The sequence below is a fragment of the Lutra lutra genome, chromosome 1 (genome assembly GCF_902655055.1).
Source record: "Lutra lutra chromosome 1, mLutLut1.2, whole genome shotgun sequence".
Taxonomy (NCBI): domain Eukaryota; kingdom Metazoa; phylum Chordata; class Mammalia; order Carnivora; family Mustelidae; genus Lutra; species Lutra lutra.
This window is the reverse complement of record NC_062278.1, coordinates 218,561,486-218,579,234: the sequence shown is the minus strand read 5'-3', so window position 1 is coordinate 218,579,234 and position 17,749 is coordinate 218,561,486. Positions and strand designations below refer to the sequence as shown.

The window sequence follows — 17,749 nt, the reverse complement described above, 5'->3', positions numbered from 1 at the left end:
CCATTACTGGCATCACCATCATTGCCATCACTTCCACCTTCACCAACACCATCACCATCACGTCCACCACCACCACCATCATCATATCCTGTCCGCCTAACAGTTAACTTTATTCAGCACTTGTCACACACCAGGCAGGTGCCACAAGCTATGAAAGGTCGTCTTCACTGCACCAGCACCAACGTTATTAGGAAGTATATGCTCTTTCTTAGCACCATTTTGCAGAATGAGAAAACAGGCCCAGAGACAAAGTCACCACCTCAGAGTGACTGAACTGGTAGCTGCCAATTTGCAATCCAAACTTGGGTTTTCCTGGGCACCGAGTTATGTTCTCATCTAACTGCCTATAGCCAACAGCTAACTGTGGGTGAAGGGTTGCAAGATTTGCCCCACAGGCGGACCCCTAAGGATCCCAAACTCAGAGAACAAAGCAGAACCTACACATCAAAGTAAGGGCATGGAGAAAGGAAGGACCTGCCAAGAGAATTCATTTTTCATCCATTTTGTTTCCTCTTCTCTGAAACTACCTCATTGCTGTTATTATTTTCTTATTGCTAAAGTCATGTATAAAATGTAGAGCTAGTTAAATAAAAAGAAATTTGAGGGACGCCTGGGTGGCTCAGTGGGTTAAAGCCTCTGCCTTCAGCTCAGGTCATGATCCTGAGGACCTGGGATCGAGCCCCACATCAGGCTCCCTGCTCAGCAGGGAGCCTGCTTCTTCCTCTCCCTCTGCCTGCCTCTCTGCCTACTCATGATCTCTATCTCTGTGTCAAATAAATTTTTTTAAAAAACTAAATTTGAATCACTCACAATGCCATTCTTCTATTAACATTTACAAAACCTCCTTTAAAAGTCAGATCACATATTTTGCTCTATTACCTGCCTTTATCCTAACGCTAGATTACAGTAACCTCCCATGTTATGTTAGTAGCCCCCTACAGCACGTTTTTCATTTATAATATCTGATTACTGGCGTTACACATCTTTTTAAATGCGGTCTTTCTTACATTTTATTCAAGAAAGCATTTTACCTTTACATGCTCCCGCTTACATTTTATGAAACTATCCAGATGCTTCAGTTATGTCTTCCCCATTGGTGCCTTCGTCTTCACTGGTACCACATTTGATGGTTTAACAGATTTGAGGACATGTAGTCTTTGTTAATGTGCACTAGAGGTCTTAACCTGAATCTTAATTGCTCCTGGCATTATCTGAAGACAGTGCTTTTTGCATTTCAAAATGATAGCCAAAGGCTCATTTTCAGTGATGTGCATCACTGCCATTGTTTTCTCCAGGAGGGGACTTAGGTTTTGAATATGAAATACCTTCACTTCAAAATTCAAATGGCATTCAAGTGTGAAATGTGAAGTCTCCTTGCTCCTGCTTCCCAGCAGCTCAGTTTTCAAAGGCAACAGGTGGCTTCCAGGAATATTTCATGCAAATGCAAAATCGTAATATGGATATATGTGCGTATGCCTTTATATGTTTGTGCTTAGGTGTGTATGACATACATAAGCTAAGTACACACACATAACTGTATAGAGAACAGCTCACATTTGTGCATAGTTTCCCTGCTGTGTAAATGTATTATAAATATACATATGTGTATTTCTGATTGTGTATAATGTGCTAATGTCTTCTTTATTATCTTCCCGTCTTACACAAATGCTAGCACACATACTTCTGCCCCTTGGTATCTATCTATCTACTGAATGAACAATATATCTTTAGGATAATCTCCCCTTTTTTATTATAGGACTTCTCAAACATACACAGATGTAGTGACAATGGCATCAGGAACCCCATAGACCATCCACTCAGTTTTAGCAACCATCAACACCTGCCCAAACTTGGATCAAATGTATTCCCACTTGCTCCCCAAACCATTCCCTCACTCCAATTATTTTGACATAAATTCTGCATAGTGTATGATTTTGCCTGCAAAATTTTAGTGTCTATCTCCAAAATACCAGGACTCTGTTTGTAGCCATTTTATCATACCTACAGCTTCCTCTGGAGCAACCGTCTGAGTGGACAGATAAGGAAACGGAAATTGAATTATCATATTCACGAGAATAAACAACCATTTCTTTTTTTTTAAAGATTTTATTTATTTGACAGACAGAGATCCCAAGTAGGCAGAGAGGCAGGCAGAAAGGGAGAGGAAGGGAAGCAAGCTCCCTGCTGAGCAGAGAGCCCTATGCGAGGCTCCATCCCAGGACCCTGGGATCACAACCCGAGCCGAAGGCAAGGCCTTAACCCACTGAGCCACCCAGGTGCCCCCGAACAACCATTTCTTTAACGTTGTCACGTTGCCAGGCTTCAAACGTTTAAAAAACTTATGTTTGATTTGGGATCCAGTAAGACACTGCAGTTGCAACCAACCAACTGTATTTCTGTGTCTTTTTAAATCTAGGTCTCCCCTATGTTTTTCACCCCTTAAGTTTTTTTGAGGAGGGTGAAGAAATTGGATAGTTTGTCCTGTGGAATTCTTCACAGTCCGAATCTTGGTGGTTGCGATCGCCTGGGAGTTTACATTCCAGCAGGATATTTGTTCCACGTTTGCTGGGATGTTAGCTTGTTTCCTAGAATCTACTCTCCTTCGATCCTCCTCTCCTGGAGGTAACTCCCCAGAAGTGGGTCAAAAGATTGGCCAAAATTAAAGGGTTTTGAGAAGCGTTAGCCACTTGGCCTCCAAAGTCTGTGACCAACCGAAATTGACTTTCATGGGGGCTTCTTCATTCCAGACATCCTTGCCACGTCCTGCTTGAGAGAGCTTCTCAGATTGGTGTCCCAGTATCTCGGTGCTATGGGAAGCAGGTGCCTGCCCCTGCTCTCAGGTGAGTGCCCATGAGCCCAGCATCCTAGTTTGGGTTGCTCCCCCAGTTTGGCACTCTGTGCCGAAGTGATTGTGTGCACTAGTCCTATCAGAAACTCTCACGCTGAGTCTCTTAGTTGCTCTCCCAAGCAGAGCTGAGACAAAGACTTGGGTGTAAGTAGTTTATTTGGGAAGGGATCCCAGGAGGCACAAGGAAGGGAGTGGAGGTTGCCAGACCAAGAGGAGACAAGAGCCCATGAGGGGTGTGTTAATGAAGAGTTATGCTGTGGGTAAGTGGCACTCAGTCCTGTTGGGGCACCTCCAAGAGGGAATGCCTTATGTGCTTTAGCAAGGCTAGGAGGCTGAGTTATTTACCCTGGGTCCTCATCCCTTGCTGCTAGATAGCCACTCCCGTATAATTCCCAAATATTTTGGGCTTGCCCTCCACAGTCTGCAGAAAATGCCCTCTTACAGAAAGATAGCTATTTGCATGCATTGGAACCCCCTCTGGGGAAGTCTAAAGGGGACACTTGAAGGACCTGCTACACTGGTCAGACCACCTAGAGGGGCCATGTTTGGAGTATTACAGTTTAGTAGTTAAATTACCTGGATCCACCCACCGTTCTACTCTGGGATTTTGGTTCTTCAAGGCAATACACAAATACCACAGGAGGACTCAAGTACAGTTTAAGGCGGTTTGGGAAGGAGATCTTATTAGCAAGCATGTGATGTCCAATACTCTATGTCAGGGATGGGCAAACTTTTTCTATAAAGGGCCAGATAATTACTGTTGTCAGCCCTGTGGGTATTTGGTCTCTAAACTCACCGACTCTGTCTGCACTGCTGTGTAACAGCAGTCCCAGGCCTCCTCAGACTGATGGGCATCTCTGTGTTCCAATAAAACTCGGTTTATACACATAGAAATTTGAGTTTCATATCATTTTCAAGTGCCATGAAATCTTCTTGATTGTTTTTAGCGATGTAAAAACTGAAAACCATTCTTAACTCACAGGCCATATAAAAACAAGTCCTGGTCTGGGTTTGGCCCAAGGGCAATGGTTCGTTGACCCTTGCCCCATAGGAATCAAATATTTCCTTTTGTGAAGAGAGCATTCGCAGGGAAAGTACTGATATTTGAGCATTTTTTGACTTACAGACATGGCCATGTCCTGTGAGTCAGCCCAATACCATGAGTCCTTAAAGGTAATGAGTACCCACAATACGGAGCATAGTAAATACTACAGAGGACGTAGGAAAAGCAGGTGTTGACCTGTTCAGGGGACTTGTCCTGTTCTGCGATAATCCAAATGGGCCATAGGCAGATTTCTTACTCCTCCCCGTTCCATGTGATACAAATCCAAATTACCTCAATTTTACTTGTCATACTTAAGCCATTTGGGGGCTGGTGTTAGCTATGAAAGTAGATGCCTCCAGAGAGAGAGAGAGCGAGCATGCATGAGTCATGGCAGGTGGGTAGGGATAGAGAGGAAAGGAGAAGGAGAGAGAACCTGAAGCCTATCCCGTGGTGAGCGGGGAGCTCTAGTGGGGCTCCATCTCACAACCAGGAGATCATGATCGGAGCCCAAACCAAGAGCCCAACATTCAACCGACAGTGCCACCAAGGCACCCCTAGATGCCTACAGGTTTTAGCCAAGCATCCCAGCACACCCTGCTTGCAATGAAAGGGATGCAGGAAAATCCGTCTTTCAAGTGCCTCATTATTTGCCACCTATGTACCTTGAGGAAGTGATATTAGGAAGTGTGTGGGGAAGTTTTCCGCAGGTCTGATTTCATCCCAGACTTTAATATAAAGCTTTATCTAAAAATGTGGGAGACATTTTTAGATCATTCTACAAAATGGACCATGCCCCAGACAGGCTCATCCTTTCCAAATTCACCACGGTTTTGGACTCCAGGATTCTTATGGTCTGTGCTATTCAGATCCCCTCTTACTCCAGAGAAAACATGGGTTTTTAGCAGTCAGACCTGTCCTGTGCAGGACGACAGCCACCAACCACCTGTGGCTCCTGAGCACTCCAAACTAGGCCAGCCACCGTGGAGATCAGCTGCACATGCAAAATTCCTACTTGGTTTCAAAGACTATCTTAAACACAGAAAGGATCGTAAAATATTTTATGAATAATTTGTCAGATATTTAATGCGTTGAAAGGATCACCTCTTGGCTCTATAGGGTTAAATGTAGTGAAACTAATTCCCCCTGTTTTTCTTTGCCTTTAAAAAAAAATGTGGCTACCAGAAATTTTAAAAGGACCCATGTGGCTTGTACTTTGTCGCCATCGGACAGGTTGGGATAGAGGTCTGGACAGGCCCAGAAAGACGACGGCATATGGAGGAGGCTGGCACTTGGCCTTTTGGTGCTAGATTTGGAGAAAAAGAGCTTTCTGAGCCACTGGTTTTTCAGAAATTGGGACACACAGCTTGTGATACTGTGATTTATAATAAGAAATACATATTTGGGCTTTGTCCCCATTTCCCCCACTCACAGCTCTTAGAACCCTTGGCGTTCCCGTTTCCCGAGGAGAGAGTGATAAAGGTGTCTTCTGTTATGGTAATGAGGAGATTTGGGAAACTCACAGCTGGTCAGGGGATAGGGGCGGGGCTGGGAGAGGAGCCAATCCTGTGATTTGAAAGCTGGACATTTCAGGAGGAGCTGGAGAGTGAATCCCGGGCCAAGGGCCAAAGATCTAATCAACCCTGGGGGTGCGAGGTAGCCTCCTGAGGCCGGGGAAGGCTGGTCTGCTGGAGTTGGTGAAGCTGGAGGCCTGGGGAGAGTGGCCACCCAGAGAGGGAGGGCATGGAGGTTCTGCGCCCCTCCCCAGCGCCTGGCCCCGCCCCTCACCTGCCTCAGGTGTTCCCAAGTGATACCTTTCCCTAATAAACCGAACTGTTTCTCTGGAGTCCTGAGTTGCTCTAGCAAAGTAATGCAACTCAAGGAGGTGGTGATAACCTAGGCTTTCCATGGTTTCTAAAGTTGGAGGCAGGCTTGTGGGAGGGAGCCCTTAACCTGTGCCATCTGATACTGTCTCCAGGTAGATGGATTTGGAATGGAGTTGAATTGTAGGACACCCAGCTGGTGTCAGAGCACTGATTGTTGGTGTGAGGAACTCCCCTCCTGGAGTACCTCCACCCCCCGCCCCAGCTTGAAATTGGTACAGACCCTCTTACAACTGCAGCCAGATGGCCCTGGCATGCTTCAGTAGTAGATGCCCCCTGGGACTCGGGTGTTTGTAGCCTGCTTGGAAGGACCTACGGTGAAGTTAGCTCACATATGCCCCGGCAGTGGGAGATGAAACCCCTAACCCCATGGGCTTCAGCCAAGCTGAACTGTCCTCTTCTCTCTGTGCCAGGTCTCAGCGTCCTGCTGGCTTTGTCAGGATCAGATACCAAAAATTCTGGAGGTGAGTTTACTTAATAACCAAATGCCAGGGAAAGGAAATTAGGATCCGACAACCTGCCAGGGAGGGGGGTGTGTGGAAAAGGCCCTTTCCAAGGGAGACTACATGAATCTCTTCCGCCTTCTACCTTTTCCTTGCAGCTCCCAAGCACTGCTTGCCCTTCTCCATCATCACCACCACTTATGTAGCCTTTGCACCAGGCTCCATGCCAAGCAAATTCTGCATGTATCCCATTCAGTCCTGGCATTCCTGCAGAGAAGGTCTGGACAGTATTCTCACTTGACCAACAGTGCTCTAGGGAAGTAGCTGGCTCAAGGTTGCACAGCTGGTGGATGGTGGATTCTGTCCTTTCTTTCCCAGAGCCTGTGTCTAAGTCATGGCAGGAGATACTTTTTTACCCCATGTCTTGGGTTGGGTGCCCGCCAGAAGCACACCCTGAGAAAAGGACCTGAAGCAAGTCATTTGTCTGGGAAGTGATCCTAGGATTCCAGCTGAGAGTAGGAAATTTCCTGGGAAGGTGAGGAGCCCTAAGGGTCCATTGTCAAGCAGTTGAGCTGGGGGGGGGGGGACATAGAGCATGCCCTCTAGCACCCCAGCATGAGTCCCCACTATGAGCAAGGAAGCTGTTATCTTCTTATCTTTTTAAACTTTCGTAAAATATACATAACATAAAATTCACCATTGTAATCATTTCTCTGTGCACAGCCTCAAACACATTCACACTGCTGTATAACCATCCCCACCATCCACCTCCAGAACACGTTTCAAACTCTTGCCAGACTGACATTATTCCCCCCAAGAAGCAGCAGTCCCCCATTTCCCCTTCCACCAGTACGTTCGTCTTTAGGAATCTGACTCCTCTAGCGGCCTCCTGTAAGTGGCATCAAACAGTAGTTCTCCTTTTGCGACTGCTTTATTTGTATACCTTATAATGTCTTCAGAGTTCACCCATGTGGTAGCAGGTGTTGGAATTTCCATCCTTCTTAAAGCTTACTAATATTCCAGTGTATGGATGGACCACATTCTGTTTATTCATCTGTCAATGGACACTTGGGGTGTTTCTACCTTTTGGCTACTGTGAATAATGCTGCTATGAACATGGGTGTGCAAATATCTCTTCAAAACCCTGCTTTCAGTTCTTCGGGCTATATACCCAAAAGTGGTATATGGTATTTCTAATAAAAAAAAATTAAGACTTGCCAAGCTGCTTTCCACAATACGTGCACCATTTTACATGCCTACCAGCCACGCACAGGGTTATAGTTCCTCCACGTCTTGCCAATACTTATTTTCTTTTTTTTTTCTGATAATAAAAAAGCCCACCCTTTCTTTTAACACATAATCCATCATTGATTGAGGGAAATGCTCCACTGCTAGCACACCATGTGGTGAGCACAGAGGACTCTGGTGGCCAGAAAAAGCCCTCAGGGAAAGACACAGGTGTTGACAGTTGGAAGTTCTACGGTTGAGCAGAAGTGGTATTGGTGGCAGAGGCTAGATGTGGGTGAGGCAGGCACACAAGCATGTGTCTGGCAGTGGGAGGGGTGCATGGTAGAGGCCAACAGAGCTATTCCTAAAAGGGCATTTTTCTAACTACAGCATCTGGGACATCGCATGTACTCAAGGAATGTTTCTTGAATGAATGAGTAAATTAATGAAAGAATCCTGTGTTCCCTGCAGCTTTCTGTCCCATGTGCCCCGAAAATGCCAGCTGTTCCAACAGCACCCACTGTGCTTGTAACGATGGATTTCAGTCTCTGTCTGGGAGGAGCTACATCAAGCCCCACGAGAAATGTGAAGGTAGAGACTCAATCCACGACATCCTGAGATCTGGAATGGGGGTGGGGGCATGTGTGGGGTACTAGTGAGGCAAAGATGCAGTTGTACTATAAGACAGAACATGTCAGAGCTGTCTCAGTGCCCTTAGAGAAGTCCCTATCCCTTGTGTCCCCCTCACTCTCCCTGAAGCTTGTTGGATGTCTTTAGAGGAAGGTAGAGTTCCCAGGACCCTTGAAGTTTCAAGCATCAATTTTGTTGGTCTGTCTGAGAATCCCACAAGAGTGAGGACCATGTCTGTTTTGTTCATTACTGTAAGCGGAAGACAGAGACTATGTCACATAACAGATGCCCAATAAAAAAGTGTTGTCCAAGAAAAGAAATGAGTAACTTACTATCTTGACAGACATCTTCCATGATCTGACCCCAACTCAGATCTTGACACTTAATATCTTCTATGATTTGGCCTCAACTATTCATCCAAGAGAACAAACAACTTACTATCTTCACACTCAGTATCTTCCATGATCTGACCCCAACTCTATTGCAGTTTCCCTTATCACTACTCCCCTCTACTCCAGCCAAAATCCTTTCTCATTTCCACAAATTCTAAAGGTCCATTTGACTGCCAAAGAGAAAAACCACTCCAGAATATCTGATTGGTGGAATTGTGTAAATTCAGAAGGCAAAGCAGACCATGGTAAATGACTTAGGATTTATTTTATTTGATCGTGGCAAAATACAGATAATATAAAACTTACCAGTTTAACCATTTTTGTATACAGCCCAGTGGCATCAAGCACACTCACACTACTGTGCAGTCATCCCCAACATCCGTCTCCAGAACTATCCCCAAACTGAGACTTCTGTCCCCATGAAGCATTGACTGTCTGCCCCCTACTCCACTTCTGGCTCCCACCATCTACTCTGTCTGTGGACGTGACTCCTCTAGGGACCTCCTATAAGTGGAATCATACAACATTGGATGTATCTATTTTTGAAACTTTTTAAAAGAGTTTAGGGAATTCTCTATTACCCCTTCACCAAATGCCCTGAAGGTTCACCAACAACATGACCACACTACAATGATGAGAGCTAGGGAACTGCTATTTATATAAGGATGTTAAACAAAAACAGACATTTTTCTGAGTTTCATTAGGTTTTTTTCCCCAATGCTCCTCCTTTTTTTTCTGCTTCAAGAATTATTTCAGGGTCCCATTTAGTTGCCATGCTCCTGAGTCAGCAATCTGTCTTTTCTGGTCTTCTGTGAGACACCAGACATGCCCTTTTGCACTTTGCTTTTTTCACTTAACAGTACATCCCAGAAATTATTCCAAATCACCCAGAGATCTTCCCTTACTCTTTTATGTAGCTGTGTGGATGAAGCATAGTTTATTCAACCTTCTTCTGCATGGGGACAATTTACTTGAAACCTTAGGCTTTTTCCAGTATTTATGGGAGATGTGTCTTTAGAGTAAAGTCCTAGTGCTGTGAATCGTGTAAGACTGATGATTCGTGGACCTGTACTCCTGACGCAAATAATACATTATATGTTAATAAAAAAAAAAACAAGCTGAAGTAGAGTCCTGAGGGTGAGGTGCCTTAGTTAAAAGGTAAATCCATAAGTAGCTTGATTAGCTATCCCAAATTTAATTCTAGAAAAGTTGTACCAATTGGCATTCGCACCAGCAATGCATAAAAGCACCTGTCTCCCCACAGCCTTCCTGACAAAACATGTTGTCAGAAGGCATTGCCAGTCTACTTGGTGAGAAATGGTGTATCAGTAGATTTTTTGTGATTTACTCTAAATGATGAACAATTTTTCTTATTAACATATAATATATTATTTGCCCCAGGGGTAAATGTCTGTGAATCATCAGGCTTACACACTTCACAGCACTCACCATAGCACATATCCTCCCCAATGTCCATTACCAAGCCACCCTATCCCTACCCCCCACCCCTCAGCAACCCTCAGGTTGTTTCATGAGATTAAGAGTCTATTGGGGTGCCTGGGTGGCTCAGTGGGTTAAGCCTCTGCCTCTGCTCAGGTCATGATCTCAGGATCCTGGGATCAAGCCCCGCATCGGGCTCTCTGCTCAGCGGAGAGCCTGCTTCCCGCCCCCCAACCCCGCCTGCCTCTCTGCCTACTTGTGATCTCTCTCTCTCTCTCTGTCAAATAAACAAAATCTTTTTTAAAAGGAGTCTTTTATGGTTTGTCTCCCTCCCAATCCCATCTTGTTTTGTTTTTTCCCTCCCTACCCACCACGACTCCCCACCCTGCCTCTCAAATTCCTCAAATCAGAGAAAGCGTATGATAATTGTCTTTTACTGATTGATTTATTTTGCTTAGCATAATACCCTCTAGTTCCACCCACATCATTGCAAATGGCAAGATTTTGTTTCTTTTGATGGCGCATAGTATTCCCTTGTATATATATATCTCACATCTTCTTTATCCATTCATCTGTTGATGGATATCTAGGCTCTTTCCATAGTTTGGCTATTGTGGACATTGCTGTTATAAACATTCGGGTGCACGTGCCCCTTTGGATCATTACATTTGTATCTTTAGGGTGAATACCCAGTAGTGCGAGTGCTGGGTCATAGGGTAGCTCTATTTTCGACTTTTTGAGGACCTCCATACTGTTTTCCAGAGTGGCTGCACCAGCTTGCATTCCCACCAATGGTGTAGAAGGGTTCCCTTTCTCTGCATCATCGCCAACATCTGTCATTTCTTGACTTGTTAATTTTAGCCATTCTGACTGGTATGAGGTGGTATCTCACTGTAGTTTTGATTTGTATTTCCCTGATGGCGAGTGATATGGAGTCTTTTTTCATGTGTCTGTTGGCCATTTGGATGTCTTCTTTGCCAAAATGTCTGTTCATGTCTTCTGCCCATTTCTTGATTGGATTATTTGTTCTTTGGGTGTTGAGTTTGATAAGTTCTTTATAGATTTTGGATACTAGCCCTTTATCTGATAGGTCATTTGCAAATATCTTCTCCCATTCTGTCAGTTATCTTTTGGTTTTGTTGACTATTTCCTTTGCTGTGCAAAAGCTTTTGATCTTGATGAAGTCCCAGTAATTCATTTTTTCCCCTTGCTTCCCTTGCCTTTGGCGATGTTTCTAGGAGGAAATGGCTGTGGCTGAAGTGGAAGAGGTTGCTGCCTGTGTTCTTTGATGGATTCCTATATCACATTGAGGTCTTTCGTCCATTTTGAGTCTATTTTTGTGTGTGATATAAGGATATGGTCCAGTTCCATTCTTCTGCATGTGTCTGTCTAATTTTCCCAACACCATTTGTTGAAGAGACTGTCTTTTTTCCATTGGACAGTCTTTCCTGCTTTGTTGAAGATTAGTTGTCCATAGAGTTGAGGGTCTATTTCTGGGCTCTTTATTCTGTTCCATTGATCTATGTGTCTGTTTTTATGCCAGTACCATACTGTCTTGATGATGACAGATTTGTAATAGAGCTCGAAGTCTGGGATTGTGATGCCAGTTTTGGCATCTCTTTCAACATCCTTCTGGCTATTTGGGGTCTTTTCTCATTCCATATAAATTTTAGGATTATTTGTTCCATTTCTTTGAGAAAAATTGATGGTATTTTGATAGGGATTGCATTACATGTATAGATCGCTCTAGGTAGCATAGACATTTTCACAATATTTGTTCTTCCAATCCAAGAGCATGGAATGTTTTTCCATTTCTTTGTTTCTTCCTCAATTTCTTTCATGAGTACTTTATAGTTTTCTGAGTACAGATTCTTTGCCTATTTGGTTAAGTTTATTCCTAGGTATCTTATAGTTTTGGGTGCAATTGTAAATGGGATCGACTCCTTAATTTCTCTTTCTTCTGTCTTGCTGTTGGTGTGCAGAAATGCAGCTGATTTCTGTGTATTGATTTTATATCCTGACACTTTACTGAATTCCTGTATGAGTTCTAGCAGTTTTGGAGTGGAGTCTTTTGGGTTTTCCACATAAAGCATCATATCATCTGCAAAGAGTGATAGTTTGACTTCTTGTTTACTGATTCAGATATGTGTTTTTTCTTTTTGTTGCTGAGACTAGGACTTCTAGTACTATGTTGAATAGCAGTGGTGATAGTCGAAATCCCTGCTGTGTTCCTGACCTTAGGGGAAAAGTTCTCAGTTTAAATAACTAAGAGGCATTAAGTGTCCAAGATACACGATATAAGCAAAATACACACAATCACTTAATATGTAAGAGGTTTTAATTTGGTCACTCATTGGTGACTACCATTCTGGCACATATAACCCTCTACCCGAAACATACCCAGAGCTTGATATAACCCACAGACTAATAAGCAAGTTGCAACTATTGGTTCAGTGCACTTACTCGTCCTGAGTCCTTCCAACAGAGAGAATATGTGTGAGTCATTGGCTCAGGGCAACTTCTGTCTGTGGGTCCCTTTGCTTGAACCTCAACTCTGGTTCACCAGATAGATGTGGCAGATAGATGCAGAACACATGAATATTGCCTGTGCCAGGACTTTGACAGTGGGATCCTCTTGCCTCTCTTGCTCTATCTCTTTCCTTGCTACTTGCTGTGTGTGTGTGTTTTTTTTTTAATTTGCTGTGTGTTTTAAATTGATTAAACAAACCTTAGTGATCCGAGTATTGAAAGAACCACTTGTCCTTCATTCAGTGGTTTGACATATCACCATCATCATACTCTAAAGCTCCATATGTACTTGGGTCTGTTTCTGGACTTTGAGTCTATTTCCCTGGACTCTTTGTCAATTCATGTGCCAGCATTCATTTTATTGAGGCTTTAAAGTGTGTTTCAGTGTCTCATTAGACGAGTCCCCACTGCAGTTTTTCTGGCTATTCTTACATGATTGTATGTACTGTCTTACTCCTTAAAGTCTAGCTAGATGTTTTTCAGTAGGATTGTATTGTATTTATACATCAACTGGAGAACTATCACCTTTATGATATGGAGTCATCTTCTCCAAGAACAGATGCTTATGAATGAGGGTGGGTACTGGAGACTCCCTGTGCAAGGGAAGATAGTATAGTTTGATGAGAATGAAAAATGATGTTTTTCTCTTGATTTGCAGATATTGATGAGTGTACGGCTGGGCTGGCAAAGTGCAAGAAGGAATCATACTGCATAAATGAAATTGGAAGTTACTACTGCAGCTGTTTCTCAAATCGTTTCTTCAACTGGCTGGCTAGATTCTTCAAGTCAGATCAAGAAGTGTGTTATGGTGAGGATTTCCAAGTAGTTTCCACCATGAAAAAGGAGTGGGGGAGAGTAGACTTTGAGAGCTCCATTGATTTCAGGCCAGAGTAAGAGAACAGAGATTTGTCCTGGCCCTTGTCCTGCATCCTACTCTGGTCTAATCATTTCCCAGAAGGCACCACCCAAGCCTCCAGTACCAATCAACGACCTTATGCAGCTGCCTTGCAAGAGTATGTCTCCTGTCTGGGTCCCTTTCTTGAGCTTCCAAAATGACATCTCAGATTTTCTGCTGGACTTCCCTACTTGTTTCTTCCTCTCTCACTTTAAATTCAATTTCTACATCTATTTATCTGTCTATATACTAAACCCTATGAGTTCACACTGATACCTCAGATTCCCATCCAACACCAGGGTTCCTTCTAGCCTTCCCTCTGTCTCTGTTTGTCGCTGCTTCTGCCACACTGAGAACATGGCTCTCAATGACCACAGCATGTTTACCTATTGGCTCATTCCTAGTATAATTCCATGTTTTGAGTTCAATAGATTGGACTTAATTTCTGCCTCTACCACTTATCAACTGACTTTTGGGTAATAACTTAACTTTTATATGCCTCACCTGTAATTGGGAATAACAGCATCTACTGTATGAGTTATGTATTACTACATAACAGTTACCCTAATGGTAGTGGCTTTAAAACAATTATATTGTCTCACAGTCTCTGTAGACCAGGAATCTAGGTATAACTCCCCTGTGTCCTCTGTTCCAGGATTTCTCACAGCCACAAAGTATTGGGTAGGGATGCAGTCTCATCTGAAGGCTCATCTAGGGGCAGATCTCCTTCCAAGCTCACTCATGTGGTTGATGGCAGGATTTAGTTCTTTCAAAGCCACTGGACTGAAGGCCTCATTTCTTCCTCGTGGTTGGAGAGAGACCACCCTCAGTTCCTAGATATGTCAGCCTCTCCAGCTTGCTTTGTTGTAGCAAGCACATGAGAATAGCCAGAAAAAGAGTATGAAAAAGTAGAAGTTGTAGTCTTTTATAACCCAGTCTCAGAAGTGACATCCTAACACTTTTGCTGTGTTCTGTTCATTAGCAGTGAGTCACTGGGTCTGGTCAGGGGGAGGGGGGGTTCCAAGGAACAGTAATTGTTGAGTCACTTCAGAAACCTACTTACCGGGGCGCCTGGGTGGCTCAGTGGGTTAAGCCGCTGCCTTCGGCTCAGGTCATGATCCCAGGTCCTGGGTTCAAGCCCCGCATCGGGCTTTCTGCTCAGCAGGGAGCCTGCTTCCTCCTCTCTCTCTGCCTGCCTCTCTGCTTACTTGTGATTTCTCTCTGTCAAATAAATAAATAAAATCTTAAAAAAAAAAAAAAGAAACCTACTTACCTTACGTTCTGGGTGGAATAGAATCTCCCCAAATTCACATCCATCTGGAACCTGGGAATATGATCTTATCTGGAAAGAAAGTCTTTGCAGATCTAATAAAATCAAGAAGAGGTCACACTAGATGAGGTTGGGGCGCTCAATCCAACATGACTGGGGTCCTTATAAGAAGGGGGAAATGGGTTGTAGGGACACACACACATACCGAGGGACATGCAAGGGCAGACACAGAGGCTGGGGTTCTGGTACCACCAGCCAAGGGACACCAAAGATTGCTTGCAACCACCAGAAGCTAGGAGATGCAAAGAAGGATCTTCCTTAGAGGCTTCCCGAGGGAGTATGGCCCTGCCAATAATCTTAATTTTGGACTTTTAGCCTCCAGAACCATGAGGAAATAAATTTCTATTGTTTTAAATCCCCTTCGTTTGTGGAACTTTGTTACAGCAGACTTAGGAAACTAATACACCTCACCTACCCATTTTGACTTTTTTAAAAGATTTTTATTTATTTATTTAACAGAGAGAGAGAGATCACAAGTAGGCAGAGAGGCAGGCAGAGAGAGAGGGGGAAGCAGGCTCCCTGCTGAGCAGAGAGCCCAATGCAGGGCTCGATCCCAGGACCCTGAGATCATGACCTGAGCCGAAGGCAGAGGCTTAAACCACTGAGCCACCCAGGCACCCCCATTTTGATTATTAAGGTGTGTAAAACATTCAGTGCAGTGATAGCTACCTAGGAAGGCTCAATAAATATTAGTTATCAAGCTACATAAGCCTGTTCTAGAAACTTCTGTGTTTCTTTGCATGAGATAGTGTGTATTAAGGCACTTTATATGCCATGTGTGTAGACAACTATAGGTGTTATTACTGCTTCTGTATTATTAACCAAGTGAACACCCATTCCTTTAGGAAGCCTCCTCTGCACCCTCCACGTTCTAAGGCTTCTCTGTGGGCTCCCAAGGTATCTTGTCCATATATATTAAGAAGATGCTGGACCCTTGTAATCACTTAACCATTTATTTGTCATTATTTAACTAGTGATTTTCCCACCAGACTGCAAACCCCACAAGGGAACACCCTTTGCTTCTTTGTCAACTTACTTGCATAAGGTTTAGTATTGTTCCTGGCTTTTAGTAGGTATGCAATAAATACTATTGACTTAGTCATTGAACTGGTGGCCCTGCCCTAATCCCCTTTTAAATTTCTACTGTAGAAGACATTTGGGACTTCTTGGAGGGGACTTGGGCAATGATGGGAAGCATCAGGGAAAGACCCAACTCAAGAGTGATTGGAAAGGGATGTGGGCCAGGCCTGTTAACCTTCCACATACCACTCAATGGCTACTTTTTTTTTCCGCAGAGAGCTCCAGTGAGGAGACACCATTCCTAGAGAATGGTCAGGTGAGTGAAGTGAAGCTTGGGTCTGGGAGGCAGCTGGCCAGTCTTGCCATATTATTCTCCTGCTCAAATAACTACCATGGCTCCCTCTGCCTTTTAGGACACACCAGCTCCCATGCAGGAATGATTTGTCCTTTCTCCCAGGGGACATCTGGCAATGTCTGCGGATGTTTTTTGGTTGTCACAACTCGAGTGCTACTGGGCATCAAGTGGGTAGAGACCAAGGGTGCTGCTAAATAGTTATGCCCGGGGACAGCCTCCCACATTATCTGGTCTCAGATGTCAATAGGCATTGAGAAACCGTGGAGAAGGTTTTTAGTGCCTCAGCTATTGTTCAAAGACCAGCATCAGAAATACAGAGCTTCACTCCACCCCTGTCACCACTTCCCCTCCCCTGTCTTCCTCTGCAAGGTGCTCTTCATGGGTTCCAGACACCTCATCCTTCAGGCCTTCATGTTCCCATAAACACAATGGAGTGAATGACATGCCCTTCACAGGGCTGTGTGTGGTCAAAGAGAAGATACCTATCAGGCTGAGAGGCAGAGCCTACACCTTAATCAATGTTACTGCCTTCTGGACTCACCCAACTACACACAAGATACTCCTGCTTTCTCAAGCTTCAGGAAGAGCCTACCTAATTAGCCTTATTTCCTTGAAAGGAAATTCTGAGGAACAAAAGAAACAAGGAGCACATTGCAAAAATGGCTACCCAAATGTTTCAAAAAATGGAAGAGATCATATGGACTGAGGATTTAGCTTCTCCAGGGAAGCATGAGAATTCTACTCTTGGTATAGGTAAGAAACATAGAACATTTTCCTTATGACCAAAACATTTTAGGAGGCTGATGTTTTGTCAGACCTTGTGTTTATGTTTCTGTGACATGGAGAATTCAAGGGGTTCTTTCCAAATGCAGACCTGCTCCCAGGTGACTTTCTCCAGAAAACTTTTAAATGTTTAGCCTCTCTTGCTTAAAAACTCAAGTCACCCCTTCACCAGGTACTCCAGTATACATTTTTTAAAGTTTTTTTTATCTTTAAATATTATATGTTAAGGCTGAGCTTGTCCACCTGGTTGCAGCTCTGGGAAGCATGGCCATCCCCTATCTTCCCCTGGGTTGCTGAGGCCAGTGGATGCTGCTTAGACCCTTTTGACCATCTCATCCCATCAGCCAGAGATGTGGAAGGGAATGCCATCTAGTCTACCTTGCATGCAGAAAAGGAAATCATCAGTAGGGGACCTTTCAAAGAAGAGAGTTCTTCAACAAATTTCTTTTGCATGAGAAGCGAGCAAAGCAGAACTAACTTCTTAATGTTTCCAGTCTATGAAATCAAGAGGTGCAATGAGACAAGTGAGAAGACTTTTCTAGAAGCTGGAAATAACACTATGGATATTGACTGTACTGATGCTTTCAAAGGAACTATAGAAGGTACTGTGTTTAAGATGAATTCTCCTGACCTCTAAATCCTAGGCACTATCGTCTCATTTCTAGGTGACTGGGCCAACTTACAAAGCCTTCAAGGCAGGGGGGACTCTACATGGTGACCACTAACCAGGCAATTTGGGGAACACAGTTGTGGGTCTTTTGTGACAGGCTGAGGTTCAAACAGTGATCCCTTGGCATGCTTCCTTAAAAGGAACAGGCTGTTCCATGCTCTGTTTCCATGTGATGGTCTGAAAAGGAAGCACTTGAAAGCAACAGATCCTTGTCGCCTTAAACACTCTTTCCCTTGAGAAATGTTTCACGATCACCCTATTT

The 17,749-nt window shown here is 44.0% G+C and overlaps 1 protein-coding gene across 2 annotated transcripts in view; it reads left to right on the top strand.

Annotated features, from left to right (window-relative positions):
• Positions 1-2,753: 2,753 nt before the first annotated feature.
• LOC125086156 (putative adhesion G protein-coupled receptor E4P) overlaps positions 2,754-17,749 on the top strand; it is a 42,516-nt gene continuing 27,520 nt past the window's right edge. For both annotated transcript variants that reach the window (XM_047705336.1, XM_047705326.1), the window contains exons 1-7: positions 2,754-2,840; positions 6,187-6,237; positions 7,915-8,034; positions 13,093-13,242; positions 15,955-15,995; positions 16,652-16,787; positions 17,312-17,419. In XM_047705336.1, coding sequence (XP_047561292.1) covers positions 2,810-2,840; positions 6,187-6,237; positions 7,915-8,034; positions 13,093-13,242; positions 15,955-15,995; positions 16,652-16,787; positions 17,312-17,419 — 637 coding nt within the window. In that variant the 5' untranslated portion in view covers positions 2,754-2,809. The remainder of the gene's footprint in view (positions 2,841-6,186; positions 6,238-7,914; positions 8,035-13,092; positions 13,243-15,954; positions 15,996-16,651; positions 16,788-17,311; positions 17,420-17,749) is intronic.